The 17,214-nt window shown below is 58.5% G+C and overlaps 4 protein-coding genes across 4 annotated transcripts in view; 3 read left to right on the plus strand and 1 right to left on the minus strand.

The window, feature by feature from the left end:
• Positions 1-702: 702 nt before the first annotated feature.
• On the plus strand, positions 703-6,674 carry SDRG_02007 (hypothetical protein; the record flags this gene model as incomplete). The annotated part of the gene is made up of 4 exons (XM_008607566.1): positions 703-3,179; positions 3,228-5,373; positions 5,420-5,547; positions 5,600-6,674. 4 exons carry the CDS (start codon positions 703-705, stop codon positions 6,606-6,608), a joined length of 5,760 nt encoding a protein of 1,919 aa, XP_008605788.1. The 3' UTR covers positions 6,609-6,674.
• A 454-nt stretch (positions 6,675-7,128) lies between these two features.
• On the minus strand, positions 7,129-9,093 carry SDRG_02008 (hypothetical protein). Its single transcript, XM_008607567.1, has one exon. The coding sequence runs from the start codon at positions 9,014-9,016 to the stop codon at positions 7,217-7,219; it is 1,800 nt and encodes a 599-aa protein (XP_008605789.1). The 5' UTR covers positions 9,017-9,093; the 3' UTR covers positions 7,129-7,216.
• Positions 9,094-12,598: 3,505 nt separating this feature from the next.
• Positions 12,599-14,592, plus strand: SDRG_02009 (hypothetical protein). Its single transcript, XM_008607568.1, has one exon. It carries the CDS (start codon positions 12,618-12,620, stop codon positions 14,490-14,492), a length of 1,875 nt encoding a protein of 624 aa, XP_008605790.1. The 5' UTR covers positions 12,599-12,617; the 3' UTR covers positions 14,493-14,592.
• Positions 14,593-15,803: 1,211 nt separating this feature from the next.
• SDRG_02010 (hypothetical protein) overlaps positions 15,804-17,214 on the plus strand; it is a 1,869-nt gene continuing 458 nt past the window's right edge. Inside the window, exon 1 of the mRNA XM_008607569.1 lies at positions 15,804-17,202. Coding sequence (XP_008605791.1) covers positions 15,974-17,202 — 1,229 coding nt within the window. The 5' untranslated portion in view covers positions 15,804-15,973. The remainder of the gene's footprint in view (positions 17,203-17,214) is intronic.

A 17,214-nucleotide genomic window follows, 5' to 3' on the forward strand; every position in this document is an offset into this window, starting at 1 on the left:
AGTTTACGTAGTAGCGTGTTGCGACTGAACGGTGGTGCTGAGGCTTACTAGTAGCCGTTGATGTACAGAAGGTGCGGACCGAAAATGATGCATAGGTCATGAAGTCATGTGGCTTGGTACAGGGCACGCATCATGTCCATCTCTTGGCGTTCAGCAAGCGCTGACGATGGAGTTGGTATAAAAAAGCGAGAAGAAACGTAGCCGCCTTGGGCAAAAGACACGGTTATGGCAGCCGAGCCAGACGGCGCGGAGCATGCGACTTCGTCGGCATGCGAAGCTCACAGTGCAATGTCCATGGCGTCGCAGGGTCTGGTCTCCTCGTGCCAGCTGGCCATGGCAGCGCGCCACGTTGAGGCGGTGCCACCCTAACCCCATCCAGATGTTTAGCGTCCACCAATCAACAGCGAGGCAAACTCGTCGAGAGTTAATAACCTCTAACAACAAATGTATCCACTCGGAGCTGCCGTAGCGACACGCCATGAATCCAATTATTCCCTTATTCAAGTACTTTTGTACGCGTACCGGAGGCCGCGCATGGTTTTGTGGATACTATTGTACTTTTTTAGTGAATTACAGCTAAGCCGCACAATCCACGGCTCCCTGTCGAGCAGCGCAAATTCTTGACGTTGGCGATCCAACACAAATGATGGACTGGCAACGTGCGAGCGCTGCCACTTAGTCGCATTCTACATTTTGCACACCATGGGGCACACGGGTCCGCTGCTGCGCAAGAACGTGTGGCTCAAGAAACGGCGGCCGATCGCGACCCTCTTCGAAGTCGTCGCCCCGGCGTTTGCGCTGATTGCATTTGCCGTCCTCCAGTCGTTCATGTACGGCAACTACAAGGTGTCGTACGCGCCCGGGTGGCAAAACTGGCCGCTGCTTCCAGGCTACTCGAACGTCAACTATGGCGACCGTGTCTGGACGTATGGCAACATGCGGGGCGTGCACTTTGCCGAGCCTTCCGTGTACCAATGGCTGCAAAACTCGATGGGCGAGAGCTACGACACCAAGAGCTGCTTTCAGAACCCGTCGCCAAACGAGCTCAAGTCGACCAAGTGCCAAAAAGCGCTTGCGCTGCGGCCCAAGCTCGCGATCGTTCCGGACACGGTCTTTACGCGCAAGTACTTTGCCGCAGCGCTCACGACGTGGTACCCGACGCTATCGATCCCCGTCTCGGACAACAAGACCGTGACGATTCCGGGTATTTCGGCCGACGACCTCGTCTTCTTCGAGTCGGAAGTCGCGCTCGAAGCTTATGTGACGAGCCCGTCGTACGGCCCGGAAGAGAACGAGTGGTACTACTCGTCACGGGACGAGACCCCGAAGGAGGGCACCACAGCGCCGCTCCGCGCGGCCATCGTCTTCAACGCAGCACCGGCGACAGACAAGATTGGCACGTTCCAGACGGTTGAGTACACGCTACGGTTCCCAAACCTCGACCGGGGCCAAAAGTTTGCACCACCGATGCAGACGGGCCAGCGCTACGACCCGCTGCAAATCGAATTCAAGCCCGACGATGCCATGGCGTACACGCAACTGGGATTTGCGACCGTCGACACGATGGTGGCCCGCCTCCTCAACTGCCTCCCGGCGTGGGACGCTACCGCGCAGTCGACCAACGGGTCGTGCACGGTGGCGGCGTCGACGTCGGCGCCGGCGGCTGACGCGGCGCTTCAGTCGGTTGCCGACGCCGACTGGAAGGACCTTTTGCAGCAGCTCGATCGGGGGTATGCCTGGAGCCTTGAAAACTCGACGCTCGCGACGCTCCCCAAGGCGTTCCGCGAGGCATACCTGCGCCCGCTGCGCCAAGCGCCACAGCCGTACCTCGGTGGTGCCACCGACGTCTTCCCAATGCAAGGCTACGGTATCAACACGCTCTTTGGCGACGATTTGCTCTTGGCGACGGCGATGCCGGCGGCCATGGTGCTCTTCAGTCTCTTCCTTGTCGGCAACATTGTCGGCGCGTTCGTGCTCGAGAAGGAGACGCGCTCCAAGGAGTACATGCTCGCGCTCGGCTTGCACCCATCGGCGCTCGTCGCGTCGTGGTTCCTTCTCTACAGCGTCCTCATTGTGCTTGTCGCGGGCATTGAAACGCTCGTCGTTGCCGTCGGCGCCATATTTCCCAACTCGTCGCTGGCCTGCCTCTTTCTGCTCTTCCTCGGGTTTCATCTCGCGACCTTGTCGTTTGGGTACGCGGCCTCGACCCTCTTTTCGTCGACCAAGACAGCGACGTACGTCACGCAGCTCGTCTTCATGCTGCTCACGATCGCTGGCTACGTGCTGCCGGATGCCGCAGGTGAATGTGCGAAAGCCGCCATCTGCCTTTGCCCGCCGGCCGCGATCGTGCTCGCGATCCAGGTCGTGCTCCGCGCCGAGTACTACACGCAAGGCATCACGTTTGCGAACGCGTCCGTGCTGCAGACCAACCGGCTCCGCTACTCGACTGCGGTCGGCATGCTCTTTGCGGACGTCATCGTCTATTTGCTTCTCGGATTGTACCTCGAGACGGTGCTGAGTGACAAGCGGCCGTGGTACTTTCCAGTGTCGCCGTCGTATTGGCGCCGGCGGTCAAGTGCGGCACCGAGGACGAGCCCGTCGACGCACGACGAGAGCAGTGACGTCGAGACGCCCGAGCTCCACCTTTTGCAGCAGGAGAAGGACGGCCGGGCGCTCGTGGTCCGCGGCCTGCACAAGAGCTTTGGCGCGCACGTCGCGGTCGACGATCTGCATCTCGCGTTCTACGAAGGTCAGATCTCGTGCCTGCTTGGCCACAACGGCGCGGGCAAGACGACGCTCATCTCGATGCTCACGGGCATGCTGCCGCCGACCGCCGGTGACGCAACCATTCACGGGCACTGCCTCTCCAAGGACCTTCGCGCGATCCAGGCGTCGATGGGTGTGTGCCCCCAGCACAACATTTTGTACGACAACCTCACGGTCGCCGAGCACTTGCGGCTGTACGCAGCAATCAAGAACGTTCCCGACATTGCTGCCGCCGTAAAGGCGACGCTTGCCGAGGTGGACCTCGTGGACAAGGCCGACACGCTTGCCAAGGGCCTCTCGGGCGGTATGAAGCGCAAGCTCTCGGTCGGTATTGCACTGCTTGGTGGCAGCCAGCTCGTGTTTTTGGATGAGCCCACGTCGGGCATGGACCCGTACAGCCGCCGCGCCGTCTGGTACGCTATTTTTGCGGCCTCTCAGATCTGATAGCATGCACCTCGTAGGGACCTCTTGCTCCGCAACCGGGGGCAGCGTATTATGATTCTGACCACGCACTACATGGAAGAAGCCGACGTTCTCGGTGACCGCATCGCCATCATGGCCAACGGCGCGCTCCAGTGCGCAGGCTCGTCACTTTTTTTGAAGACGCGGTTCGGTGCCGGGTACACGCTGACGCTGGCCAAGGCCAGTGCGAGTGTGGACACGGACGCAGCACTTCTCCAGCTCGTCGAGTCGTGTGTGCCGGACGCCACGCTCGTCTCGCACGTCGCGACCGAGGTGGTTTTTACCCTGCCGTCGGCGTCCGCGTCGGCGTTTCCGAATCTCTTTGAAGCGCTTGACGCGTCACTTGAGCGCGTCAATGTCGCGTCGTACGGCATTTCCGTCACGACGCTCGAAGACGTCTTCATCCACATTACGGGCCGCGTCTCGGACCCAAGTGACGCGGTGGCCGTGGCGATGGAACCGACAGTGACGCATGCAACGTCGTCGCGGTCGTTTGTCTCGCAGCTGGGCGCGCTCCTGCTCAAGCGACTCCATGTCGCCAAGCGCGACACGCGCACGCTCTTCAACTCGATCATCTTGCCGCTGCTTCTCGTTGCGATCGGGTTTGGTTTGATGAAGTACGTCTACGAGCACGACTCGACGGCTGCGCAACCCCGGTTGGCCCTCGATACGTCGCCGTACCCGGACGCTAGCGCTAGCCCGACGCCGTACGCCTGCCTCAACAACGACACCACGGCCTGCAGTGCGCTTATGGGTCGCTTCTCTGGTGCTCGTCCGGTGGCGTTGCCGTCTCTGGGTGCGACAGCGTACACGACGCCGACCGTCGACGTCTTTGGTATCACGTACGGTGACATGCCTCGCCCGTCCGACTGCGACGGACGCAGCTACTATGCCATATGCAAGGCGGCGCCGGCCAAGCTCAACTCAACCGACGGTTTTGAGCTTCGGTTTTCCACCGAGCTCTACGCGCGCGGCTTCCGCGCCGGAAACGACGAGGTGCAAATGGGCGGGTACCTCCTCTACGTCTCGCCAACCGACAATGTCATGAGCTACACGCTGTTTGCCAACACGTCGTCGCCGCACGCTGCGCCCGTCTTCAAGCGGCTCTTGCACCAAGCCATGTACCGTAGCTTTGCCAAGTCAAATGACATTGAGCTCCGCGTGGCCGCGCACCCGCTGCCAGAGACCACGCGGACGGCCGAGCATCGACGCAAGCAACGACAAGGGTGGGGCGACTCGATGGGCTACGTCGGTCTCGGCTGCTTCCTCTTTGCGCTCGCCTTCTTCCCCGGCGGCATCGCCACGTTTATCGTCAAGGAGACCCAGCTCACGGCCAAGCACCAGCAGCTCGTCTCGGGCGTCTACCTCTCGGCGTTTTGGGCTGCCAACATCATCTACGACATTCTAAGCTTCCTTCCGATGCTCGGGATCTTGCTCGGGCTCATTGTGGGCTTCGGCATCACGCCCTACACGGCCAACTCGGAAGGGGTCGACGACGCGCTCATGGCGACAACGGTACTCTTTTTTCTCACGGGTGTCGCGCTCGTCGCGTCGGCGTACGTTTGCGCCTTCTTCCTCAAGGAGCCGTCGTCCGCGCAGACGATCATGGTCCTGTCGCACCTCGGTCTCGCGATTGCTTTCTTTGTGGCCGAAAATGTCTTGTACACGTTTTCGATGGCGAGCATGAACAGCGTCTGGCGCGTCGCACCGCTCTACGCGCTTGGCGACGGTCTCCGCAATGTCACTGCGACCAACGCCAAGTACGTCACGCTCCCCAACGGCACGTCGTTCAAGATGCGCATGCATGTGCTCGCATCAACCGGTGTCTACGAGCACCTGACGTACCTCGGTGCAACGGCCGGTGTCTTCTTTGCATTGCTCGTCGGCCTCGAGTACCTTCGCACAATCAAGGCGCATTCGTACAACGCGGCGCCCGACACGACAGACGCGGCATCGATGACAGACACGGACGTCCTAGCCGAGAACGCGCGCGTCACAGCGCTGCCCAGTGCAAATGAGAGTGCGGTCGTGATCGACCAACTGCGCAAAGTCTTCAACGACTTTTTCTTCCGCACCGAGTCCGTCAAGGCGGTCAAAGGTCTCTCGGTCGCGCTGCCAAAAGGCGAGTGCTTTGGTCTCCTGGGGGTAAGACTCGCTGTAGTGGCGTTGCCACGACTCACGTGTGCATTAGGTCAACGGTGCCGGCAAGTCGACGACGCTCAAGATGTTGCTGGGCGAGGTCGCGCCGTCCGCAGGCCGCGCCTTCCTCGCTGGCCGCAACGTCGTGTCGCAACACAACCAAGCGCGCACGCTTGTCGGGTACGTTTTGAGCAACTGATGTACACGGGTCGTTGACGATGGTCTGGTGTAGGTACTGCCCGCAGTTTGATGCGCTTTTTGACCTCCTCACGGTGCGCGAGCACTTGCAGCTGTACGCGGCGCTGCGCGGCCTTCGCGGGTCGGACGCCAAGCGCGCGATTGCACAGCTCATCTCCAAGCTGCGGCTCACGCCGTTCGAGCACGTCCTCGCGTCGCACTTGAGCGGTGGCAACAAGCGCAAGCTCTCGGTTGCGATCGCGATGATTGGATCGCCGCCCATCATCATCCTCGACGAGCCATCCACAGGCATGGACCCGGTGTCGCGCCGGTTCCTGTGGGAGGTCATCTCGGACCTCTCGACGCACCAGCGCGAGTCGACGGTCATTCTCACGACCCACTCGATGGAAGAATGCGAAGCTTTGTGCTCGCGCGTCGGCATCATGGTCAGCGGCGGTCTCCAGTGCCTTGGCAGCATCCAGCACATCAAGCAGAAGTTTGGCCACGGCCTCGTGCTCGACCTCAAGCTGCGCGTGCCCGAGCAAGCAGCGATCGAGGCGATGGCCGCCACGCTGCCGTCCACGCTCAGCATGGACGACATGATCCACTGGTGCGGCCGCCTCCGCAAGCCGTCGCGCGCGTCGTTGTTGGCGCCGGACCACGCCACGGGCTTCTTCCTCGCGCACTTGGCGAACACGGAAGGCGCGGTTGACGTTGCGTCGTTCTGCTCGTGGTGGCTCGGCGAAGACATGTTTGACGCGATCTCTGGGCACCTGCAGGCGGCGACGAACGGCGCAATTGACGTCGTCTTGCGCGAGCCGGCGCTCGTGCAGTTCAAGCTCCACACGACGCTCTCGGTTGCGTTCAGCGTCGTCGAGGCGGCCAAGGCGACGTTCCATATTCAAGAGTACGCGGTCTCGCAGACTTCGCTCGAGGACATCTTCAATGCGTTCGCGTCCAAGCAAGAACGACGCGAAGAGCCGTCGTCGACGCGCGGGTGCTGCGGCTGCTTTGGGAAAACACCGCCGAAAAGCAACCAGTACCGTGCACTGTCGAGCCCCTAAGTCCCGTTGTGTAGCTCTGCATCAGCGGCTGCATGTCTAAATCCAATTTGTCTCTTCATCACTTTCGGCAGCGATACGATATCAGTAGGGTCGTTGCAAAACGGTCTGTGCTGGGTAGCGGGGAGCGTGGTAGCAGAGGCAGCGGGGTCGCACGGCTGTCAGGTAGCGGCGCGACGTGAAATCGGCGCACGCGCTTCATTGCGAGTCACATGTCGTTAGCGATCTTTCCTGTTCTATGGGGTTAGGGTTAGATTGGTTCCGTCGCCATCTAGCTGTATAGATGAACGCGTTCCGCGTTATCTTCATTATTACAAGACTTCGAATGCGCGGTGCTATGCCTGGATGCGTGGGAGTTAGCACTTGGTCGTTGGGAGTGAGCTGCGTACGGAGAGATCCATCTCGTGGTGGACCCCATTCGCCGAGTCATAGCTCGCGCGAGTTCGTACGCAAGCTCCTGCACTCGGGCTAACTATCTATCACTCCAAAGTCGTTGTAGTGAGTCGTTCGATCAGTCCAAAGACGTAGCTGCATAGGCAAAAGAGTGCATTAGGTACGATTACAATAGACGACGACGCGACAAGCAAGACGAGTAATAGGAAATAAGATCGCTAAACGCCCGGGACTGGTGTACGGGCATCTTCGCTCGTCTCGTCCGACCACGCCTCGACCGGGTCGTCGTAGCGCTGGGCCAAAATCCGCGTGACAAACATGTTCCCGTGCACGTTGGTCATGGTCGAGAGCCGATCAAAGATAAAGTCGCCGGCGACAACATACACAAACGACGACGGCAGCGGCGTCGTTGGCAGCACCGTCTTCCAGACCGTCATGAGCATGACGATCGCTGCGTTGGGCACGGGTGCTGTGCCCATCGAGCCAATGAGCGAGACAAAGAAAAGCACCACCAGCTGCGGCGTGCCGACCTTGTCGTTGGCGCCCGACATGGCCGCGAGGAAGATCGTCATGAGCGGATAGTACAGGCCCGCGGCGTTCATGTGCACCGGTGTCCCGAGATACATGACGAGCTGCGCCATCGAGCGCGAGACTTGGCGCGTCTGGTGCACGACGGCCACGGCCACGGGCAACGTCGCCATTGACGACGAGCAGCCGAACGCATACATGTAGGCGGGCACGAGCTGCTTCATGTAGTAGTACGGATTGGCGCGCGTAAAGAGGAAGAAGAGGAACGGCATCAGTAGCAGCGTGTGGCTCAGTACACCCGTGAAGAAGGCCATGATCAAGAAACCACCTTGCGAGACGATCGTCGAACCACTCGTGTTGTACGTCGAGATGGCACCGGCGACCAAAAAGACGACGGCAAAGGGCGTCGTCGCCAGCACGGCGTTGATCAAAAGTAAGAGCGCATTCCGCGCTTGCCGAAGAATGTTGAGGAGCACGTTTGTTTCCATCTCGCCGGCATGCGACCGCGCGATCGCGACGCCAAGGGGCAAGGCAAACATGATGATGCTGAGGAGCGACCCGTCGGCGAGCGACTCGAAAATGTTGTCGGGCACCATGAGGCTGATGATGCCAATCACTTGGTCGGTGAGCGTCACGGCCTGCGCGGTGACCCGCGTCGCGAGCACGTGGTTGACGTCCGACGCGATAAAGTGCGCCGACGCCACGGTTGCGTTGGCAGCAATGCAGGCCACGCCGGCGTCCGTGCCATTGCTCTGCGCCCCAAGGTACAGGCCGTTGGCACACCGGAGAGCGACGATTGGCGACGAGACGTCACCGTCGTCGGGCCAGTGCACGATGAAGCGACTGCGGTAGGCGAGCGCGATGACCATGCCGAGCACGGTCGAGAGAAACGACGAGAGGAAGAAGGTTCCCGCGGTCCGGAGCGATAGGATGGACTTTTTCTTGAGGAGCACAATTTCCGCGATCGACGTGGAGATGGTGCAAAACACCATGGGCACGATGAGACACCGAAGCGCGCGGATGTAGAGGTTGCCGGGCAGCGAGACCCACAGTATCGCGTCTTGGCTAATGCGCCAGTGGGAGAGAAGGAGGCCGAGGCCCGTGCCACCAAAGGCGCCAATGATGACGGCGATCGTCCCAATAAAGGTCGTCTTGGCGCGGTAGTCGTAGCTCGCTTGCACGGCCGTGGGCATCATGGCCTTCTCGGGCTCTTCGAGAATCACGTCGGCCGACGGTGCGTTCTGGAGCCGAAGCGTCTCGGGTGTTGATGGCAGAAGCTCGTGCATGTAATACGGCGATGCCGTGCGCGGTCCCGGCGATGTGAAGACGGTGCGGGCGCCCGTGGGCTCGGGGGGCGGGGGGCGCCGACCTCCCGGCGTCGTGTTGGCCGACGACGACGACCCTGTGCCGTGCAGCGACCGGCGGTTTTGACGCGGCGTTGTCTCGGGCGTCTCGGCCACGTAGAGGTAGATGCCTTGCCGCGGCTCCATTGGAAATCCACAAGTGACGTGCCAAATGATGGCAGCGTCTGCGTCAACGTTGGCGGGCGTGGAACGGTGACCAACGTGAACCAACCCACATGTCTTCCCGCCATGTGAAGAAGGCCTGTCGAATTCACTCTATGAGTGCGATTGGAAGTGACAGGTGTGTTGAGTCAACGCGTGTTTGTACTGCGCATGATGACTCGATGTCTCATGTAAGCGAATAGAGCGTGCATATGTCCTGATGCTGGGTGTCCGCCGACGAGCGATGCCAGCTCCAGATCAGGTTGCATCAGCGATTCGTTCCGCGAAATGTGCAGGAATCTTGCCCCTCTCAGCGGCGGCTACGCTCTATCAGCTTGAAAGGCCTAATGCACATTATACCAGACGATGTTTAGTCCAGGCAGCGAGATACAAACCAACACGACCGAGCGGAGGACGGGCAATGTGCGGTATCCAATAACGGTAGCTGGTGTCCTCAACCGCACTTCAAAGATGTATCCTTATAGAACGATAAGATTCCGTGTGCCATAGACTTATGTGCGGATAGAAGAAGCACGGCAGCCATTGATGATGATGCCGCGCCTGCTCCATGCGGCAGACGACGCCTCGAGCTCAAGGCGCAATGTAGCGTGCGATCTTTAGCGGTATGACGCCGTACTCCGTGCGTCGGGGCTCCATTCAGCCGTGTTGGTTCCGAGAGCCACTGTTACGACCGAGTGCTCTGGTTCGGATTGCTCAGCCGTCGCACGTCGAGAACGCTGCGGTGGCAGCTACAGTAGCGGAGATGTGAGAGGTCGCGAAAGCTGTCACGACGGGAAGGATGCGGTACCCGGTAGCAGCGTCCTGTCAGTTGAAATGGAATGGCTTGGATGATGGTACAGGGCCGAACAATTGCGGTGTCCCCACGCACCCGTTGGCATCCCGTTGGCACCCTGCTCAAAGAAGACCATTATTATTGCACGTGATCTGCTGGGTTTGAAATGCTCCGGGTGGCGTGAGCTGACGTATATTCCGTGGTAACGGCGGACTCACTTTCTGAAACGGGGCGTCTCGCGAAGTGGATCGAACTCTGAGTTTGCAGTTTGCAAGGCAGACATCATTGCAAATGCAAGTCGCGAGCTACGAATTCATCGAGGTATTAGTATGCCTGAAGTCCAATTATGTAGTTGAGCAAGATACATTCATTCCTTGGGGAAATAAGCTCTTAGTTCACCAAGAGCTCGGTACCGGTACAATATTGTACAGAAATGAAGCCCCAAGGAATCGTCGAAAAAGATCTTGCACCGCTTCGGTATAAAAAGTTGGGCGCTGAAGGGTTAAGTCGTGTCTCGCGCCGAAACCTGTCGACTTACCACCAGCAATATGTACGAGCGTGCCAAGCTCATCAGTGGCTGAATGAATGGGGCTCAGTGCAAATAAGAGAATAAGCTGAAGGGTCATCTGTTGGTTCAAAGTTCGAAATCAACAAACGAACGACTCCGCCACTCTGCGACTCCGCAGTCAATTTGAAGTAGATTGTTTTGCATTTTGGGGTTGACACTCTTTGTCAGTGAAAGCGATGCAGGGATGTTGCATAATGAGTTATTTCATGCAGTTATAAAGATATGGAGGACTTCCTACTGCGCTCGGGAAGCGTGCCCGGTGCGTCAAGCGATGCGTATTAGTGATCGTGATTTTGGATTGTGCGAGGGACGAGGCAGCGGGCACATCAAGGGTCGTCTCGAAGAGCGGCGAGCGACTCGTCAACTGATGGCACCACAGCGCGATGAGCCAAGTACCGGACATGAAGTCGTGAGAGGTAGCTCCGTGACCGCAAGCGCAATAGCGGGAAGTTTCGTGAGCGTCCAACGGAAGACGCGATTGCTGCATTCGAGCCAAACATAATACCCGACGCAAGCGCATACGATCGGCCAGAGGACGGCAGGAATGTACGACTTGTAAATTGAGTACGGCGACAGCGTCGGATACAGAGATGTCGTGTTTCACCAATGCGAGAAAAGCTCAATAGCCCGGTACTTTCTGGCACATTTACGGGTGCACTAGTACAGTAGATAGTGGTAAATCTCTTCGTGTGCGCATCTTCTTTCATCGGACGCCCGCCGGGAACGAGAAATGAGCGAGTCGAGTCGAGCCCTTGCACCGCCGACTGCGCAGCTACGGCCCGTCGAAGCAGCCCGCCGAGAGACTGAAGTGGTACTTCAAGGCGCAGCAAGGAAGTTGAGTTTTTGCCGTCCAGAAAGACGCTAACGTTACGCGTCGGCAGTAGGCTAGATACAGTAGTCAGTTTGCGTTTAGCCTTGTCGATCCTACCCCGCCATGCCACTCCCAATGCATAGCGGTCCCACTCGAGCGTCGTACAAGGCGAAAAAGGGAGGTCGCCAGCCTTCGACATACCATGCAAAACCGCTAAAACATAAAGATCCCACGAGATACGTTCGTCGCAGCTCCCTTCCATCGGAGAACATCTAGAGTACATAAAGAGCCTGAGTCGACGCAGTAATGAATGTGGTCGCGCGCCTGAATCTACTAGCCATTCGACTCTTAGACCAGTGTGATGGACATTTATGGACACCGACAGCAAGCGGTCGGACGTGGACGCCGGGTTTTAATGATTGCGTTCTCGCAACGACGCAAATATGTTTATGGCACCTCCGAGCAGCGACGGTCACTCGAACGCAGCATCGCTTTCCGGTCACGCGAAAGATGGTAACCAGCTGGGAGCTGTCGATTCCAGCGTCCCGTCTGGCATTACAACCAGGTGATCGCGGCCATTTCTGCACGCAAATTGCCGACGGAGATTGCAAGTTGCCGAGGCGACATCGGATGACGCGGCTTCCGAGACGAACGAGGTACCGCCTTGCAGCCACACTCACAGCAGAGACGGGCCCTCGATGTCCTGCCCCTTGTCCGATGTAGCGTCGGGTTGGACACTACATAGCTACATGTAGATGACGCAGGATGCTTCGGCATTCAACACTTGGAAACGCGCGCCGTTTGCAGTCGGCCAGCGCGCTGTCTCGGGGCGCCGCCGATCGTGCGTCTGGCTTGAAGGCAATTTGACCCAATTAAAACAGGAATTGCATAGTCGAGTCAAGTCTGCAGCCGTCACATTTATCATTTCGAAGAGCGCGCGTGTAGAGACGGTAGCATCGTTGAAGTGCACTCGACCTTGCGCAAAGGCGCAGGTCCGGCGCATTACGCACGTGTGTCACGTGTGATACGCGCTGCTGATTGGTTCAAACGCAATAGCCTGCAACCAATGGAGCCAATCAATGACGAGAATACCCGCAGATGACGTATGGGCGTTTACCGAACGAGCCGCGTCTCTCCCTTGCTCCGGGGCGATGGCTCTTCTCGGCCATACGTTCATGCTGCTGGGCGCTCCGCAGTGTCCGTGATACACCACATACGTAATATAAGACGGCGGAGGCTGTCGCATGGCAGTCCGGCGCCGTCAAGAAGTACCGTCTCTCAATGATCGACTTTGCCCTTTTCGTGTACAAGTTCGATTGGCACCTGACTTGCTCTCTGGTTAGAGGAAAGTCACCTCTGGGCTTGAGCGTCACGGACATGTCGGGAATCTCAACTGTTTTATCTTGGCGTTTGTATGTGGCCCAGGTACGGTTTGTCGCCATGTCCCAATCCATATCATACAAAACAAAGCACCTGGGTGAACCGGGTATCCGCGCTTCCATCCACGCGCCAATGTCCCATGCTGGCGGACCAAGCATTGCTCGTTTCGCAGTATTCTTTAACCTTCCGGCTTGTGCGCAGGACCGTCAGGATGGACACGACTCCGAAAAGTGGCATCCTGCTCTTCTCCAACGACCAGTTGCCGGCGCGTCGGCGGTCGTTCAACTCGGCGCCGTCGTCGGACGGCCAGCCGCGCCGGAAATTGCCGCCGCCGCCCGAGCCCGTCGGTGTCCGGACCAACTTTACGTCCGGCAAGCCCATGCACGAGTCGCTTCCCGTGACCAACTACGAGTACCACGAAGACCCGATTCTCGAAGAAGACAAGGACATCCCGATGCAAGGTGACTTTGACTCGCGGACGTCCAACACATATGTCAACTCGATCTACGTGCTCATCGGCGCGGCGGTGGGTGCTGGCGTCGGCCTCGCGCTCACGAACGCCAACCTCAACGAGGACGGCCGCAAGTGGATCGCCTTGCCGGGTGACCTCTTTGTCCGCGCGCTCCGCTGCTTGGTCGTCCCCATGGTGTTTGCGTCGATGGCGGTCGTCATTGCCGAAGTCGTTGTCTTGAAGAAAACGTCAATTTTATCGTGGCGCACGGGCGCCATCTTCTTCCTCACGTCGCTTCTCGCCACGATCCAAGGTGTCGCGATCGCACTTGTCTACCGCAGTACGTTCAGCTCGCGCACGGCGGGCGGCAAGTCGGCGCTGCCCCAACCCGAGCTCGCGTTCAAGTGCCAGAACGGCCTGTACCTCAACATGTTTGACAACGGGACGCTCGCATGCTCGGAGCTCCAGCAGATCAACTCGACGCTCTTTACAACCGTCGATGTCAACAACATGCTCACGGTCAAGAGCACGATCGCGCAGCTCTCGCTCACGCAGCAGATCATTGCCATCATCAACCTCATGGTGCCCGACAACATTTTCGACTCGCTCGCCGAAGGCCAGCTCCTCTCAGTCATCATGTTTGCCTTGCCGCTCGGGTACGCGATCGCAAAGTCGCACAACGGCGCGCCCGCGGAAAACAGCCTCCTCAACATCATTCGGCAGACGCGCAATTCGATTTTGATTTTGATCAACGCCGTCTTGAACATCACGCCGATTGCCGTCGGGTTCCTCATCTGTAACGCCGTCATCTCGTACCAAGCGAGCGCCAACGACGTCTTCTCGCAGGCCGGCTACATTGTGCTCATGTTCCTCGCCGGTGTCTTTTGCCACGTCATGCTCGTCATGCCGCTCGTGCTCTTTATCTTCACGCGCTGCAACCCGTACAACTACATGCGCCAGCTCTTCCCCGCGTACGTATTTGCGTTCGGTTGTTCGTCGTCGATGGCCGCGCTCCCCGTCGGTGTCACGGTCATTCACCAGACGCGCCAAGTGTCGCGGTCGCTCGCGCAGCTCATCATGTGTCTGGGCACGCCAGTCAACCTCAACACGTGCGGGCTGTACTACCCGCTCATGACCATGTTCATGGCCAACTACGCCGGCCTCACGGACGACATCGGCGCACCGCAAATGGTCGTCCTCTTCTTTGTGAGTCTTCTCGGCTGCATGGGTACGGCCCCGATCCCGCAGGCCGGTCTCGCCATGTTGATGACGGTGTGGCGCACGGTGCTGCCGAGTGAAGCGATTCCCCACGCGTTTGTGTACGTCGTCGCCATTGATTTCATCATCGATCGCATCAACACGGTGGTCAACATCAACGGCAACATGATCGTCACGCGCATTCTCGCCGACCAGTTTGACGAGACGGTCGAGACGTGGGCCCACGACCAAATGCTGTAAATGCAAGCCCCACGCCTCCTGTACATTATAGAGCGTATCGCGACAAGAGCTACACAGCTCTTAGACCTAACCACACCATATAAACCATTTTTGATCGAAATGCTGGGTTTGTCAACACAGTCACAGGCGTCTCAACCGTGGCAGAGACGTGGGCTGTCGGCAATGGACCTGCCTCAGACGGCCGCGCGCAGTGCAACACGTTCTCTTGGGTGTCAACCAAGACAACCTGTCCAGGTCACCAATGTGGCGTCTGCGTGCAGGACTCTTGTCCAAAATTCGCGAGACGGCATCTCGAGGCGGCGAGATTCAAAATGACGGTTGTGATTCTGGTTGTGATTGGCGATCATGGTTGGACTTGTCGAAGTATACAAGTGGCAGTAGGCTCAAGAAAAGCTCAAGTAGGTGGCAGCTTCGTATCCCCTGTAGAAGTTGGCGGCGTTTGATGAGATGATGTTCGTTCGTTGGAGCGGACTCATAAAAAGAGAGATATGTGTGGTATAAACCTCTGCACGAATCCAACGAAGTTACTTACGCTCGGCTTGCGGACTTCGTGGCGCTAGCAGCAAACAGTGGCATGATAGTGGCAACGCTAAGCGACTCTACCACATACGGCCAAATGTGTAACCAGCAGTATGTGCATATCTGAGCACGTCTCGTCTCCCGGCATGAGAAGTCGACGTCCGCTTGCGAATTACTGTCGGTGATTCAAAGGCTGGAGCCGCGAGCGCTCGGATATTGCAGGAGAAAGCTCGGGTTGCTCTTGCTCTAATGTGCGGTTGGTATGCGTCCGAGGCAGAGGCTTTGGGGGGCGTGGCAATCCGCAGACGGACGTACCACACTGCATGTCCCAGACACTGAATCACCAGAACAAATCGGACGAAATCACCGCTTCGTGCTCTCTCTACTGCTCCAGCACCTTTGTGGCTACATCATCTATACCCTCTCGAGGTGTGGCGGGATGCTGCATGCATCAAGTGCTGGCCACCAACATTGCGTCGTCCTTCATTATTCGAACATGGTGCCATGCCAAAGCAGATTGGGGAGGCGCACCCAGGTACATGGTCATTAGCGATGGGTACATGATGGTTCGTCGACTTCTTCACGGCTACCTCTGCTGCTATGCCGTGGACCTTTTACGCACCGACGATACTGCACCGGGAGCCTCTGGTGGTGGCGTTGCCGCTGCGTCGAGTCGGTGTGCGAAACCTTCGATACCGACGATGGTTTCAGTGGCGCCGCTTCCCGATAATCGAAGAAAAGCTTGTCTCAAGGGAATGCATCGGAATACAAATCGCCAGATTCCAGCTGGTCGCGCCAGATCTATTGCCCTTTGGTTGCAGCGTCACCAGCTGCCCAAAACACTCGGCCCGATTGCTCCAGCCGCGTCGTCAACCTTTCTACAAGTGGCACGGTAAGCGCCACCGGCTCGCACTCGTCAACCTTCCGTCTTCTGCGCACCTTCTTCTTCGTCGACAAGAACGATGGACCAGCAGCCAAAAGGTATCCTCCTCTTCACCAACGACCAGCTCCAGGGGTCCCGGGCACCGTCGTACCACTCAGCACCATCGTCCGACGGCCAGCGCGCGCGCCGCATTGCGCCGCCTGCCGAGCCGCTCGGTGTCCGCACCAACTTCACCTCGGGGAAGGCGCTCACCGACTCGATCCCGATGACGTCGTATGAAAACTACGACGACCCGATCATGGAAGAAGACAAGAACCTCCACGCTGCCGGCGACTTTGACGCGCGCTCCACGAGCACCTACGTCAACTCGATCTACGTGCTCATCGGCGCGGCGGTCGGCGCAGGTATTGGCCTCGCGCTCACCAAGGCCGACATCTCGCGGGACGTCCAGCAGTGGATTCAGATGCCTGGTGACCTCTTTGTCCGCGCACTCCGCTGTCTTGTCGTGCCCATGGTGTTTGCGTCCATGTCGGTCGTCATTGCCGAAGTTGTCGTTTTGAAAAAGACGTCGATTTTATCGTGGCGCACCGGTGCCATCTTCTTCTTCACGTCGTTCATTGCGACCGTGCAAGGCCTCCTCCTCTCGACGGTCTATCGTGGTATCTTTGAGGGCGGCACCAACTCAACGTCGACGTCGGCGCTGCCGTCGCCGGTGCTCGCGTTTCGCTGCGCCAACGGTCTCTTCCTCAACCAGCAAACCAACGGCAGCCTCCTCTGCGACAAAATGACCAACGACACGGCCACGACGCTCTTTACGACGGTCGATATCAACAACATGCTGACGGTCAAGAGCACGATCACGCAGCTCTCGCTCACGCAGCAGATCATCTCGATCATCGAGCTCACCGTGCCCGACAATATCTTTAACGCGCTCACGCAGGGCTCTCTCCTCTCGGTCATCATGTTTGCCTTGCCACTCGGGTATGCGATCGCCAAGTCGCACAACGGCCCCGCGACCGAGAACGGCCTCCTCAACGTATTTCGGCAAACCCGCAACTCGCTCCTGATTTTGATCAACGCCGTCTTGATGCTGACGCCGATCGCGGTCGGTTTCCTCATCTGCAGCGCCATCATCTCGTACCAAGCGAACGCGTCGGCCATCTTTTCGCAGGCCGGGTACCTCATTTTGATGTTCCTCGCCGGTGTGTTTTGCCACGTCATGCTCGTCATGCCGCTCATTCTCTTCCTCTTCACGCGCTGCAACCCGTACAACTACATGCGCCAGCTCTTCCCTGCTTACGTCTTTGCGTTTGGTTGTTC

The sequence above is a fragment of the Saprolegnia diclina genome (genome assembly GCF_000281045.1).
Source record: "Saprolegnia diclina VS20 unplaced genomic scaffold supercont1.4, whole genome shotgun sequence".
NCBI lineage: Eukaryota > Oomycota > Saprolegniomycetes > Saprolegniales > Saprolegniaceae > Saprolegnia > Saprolegnia diclina.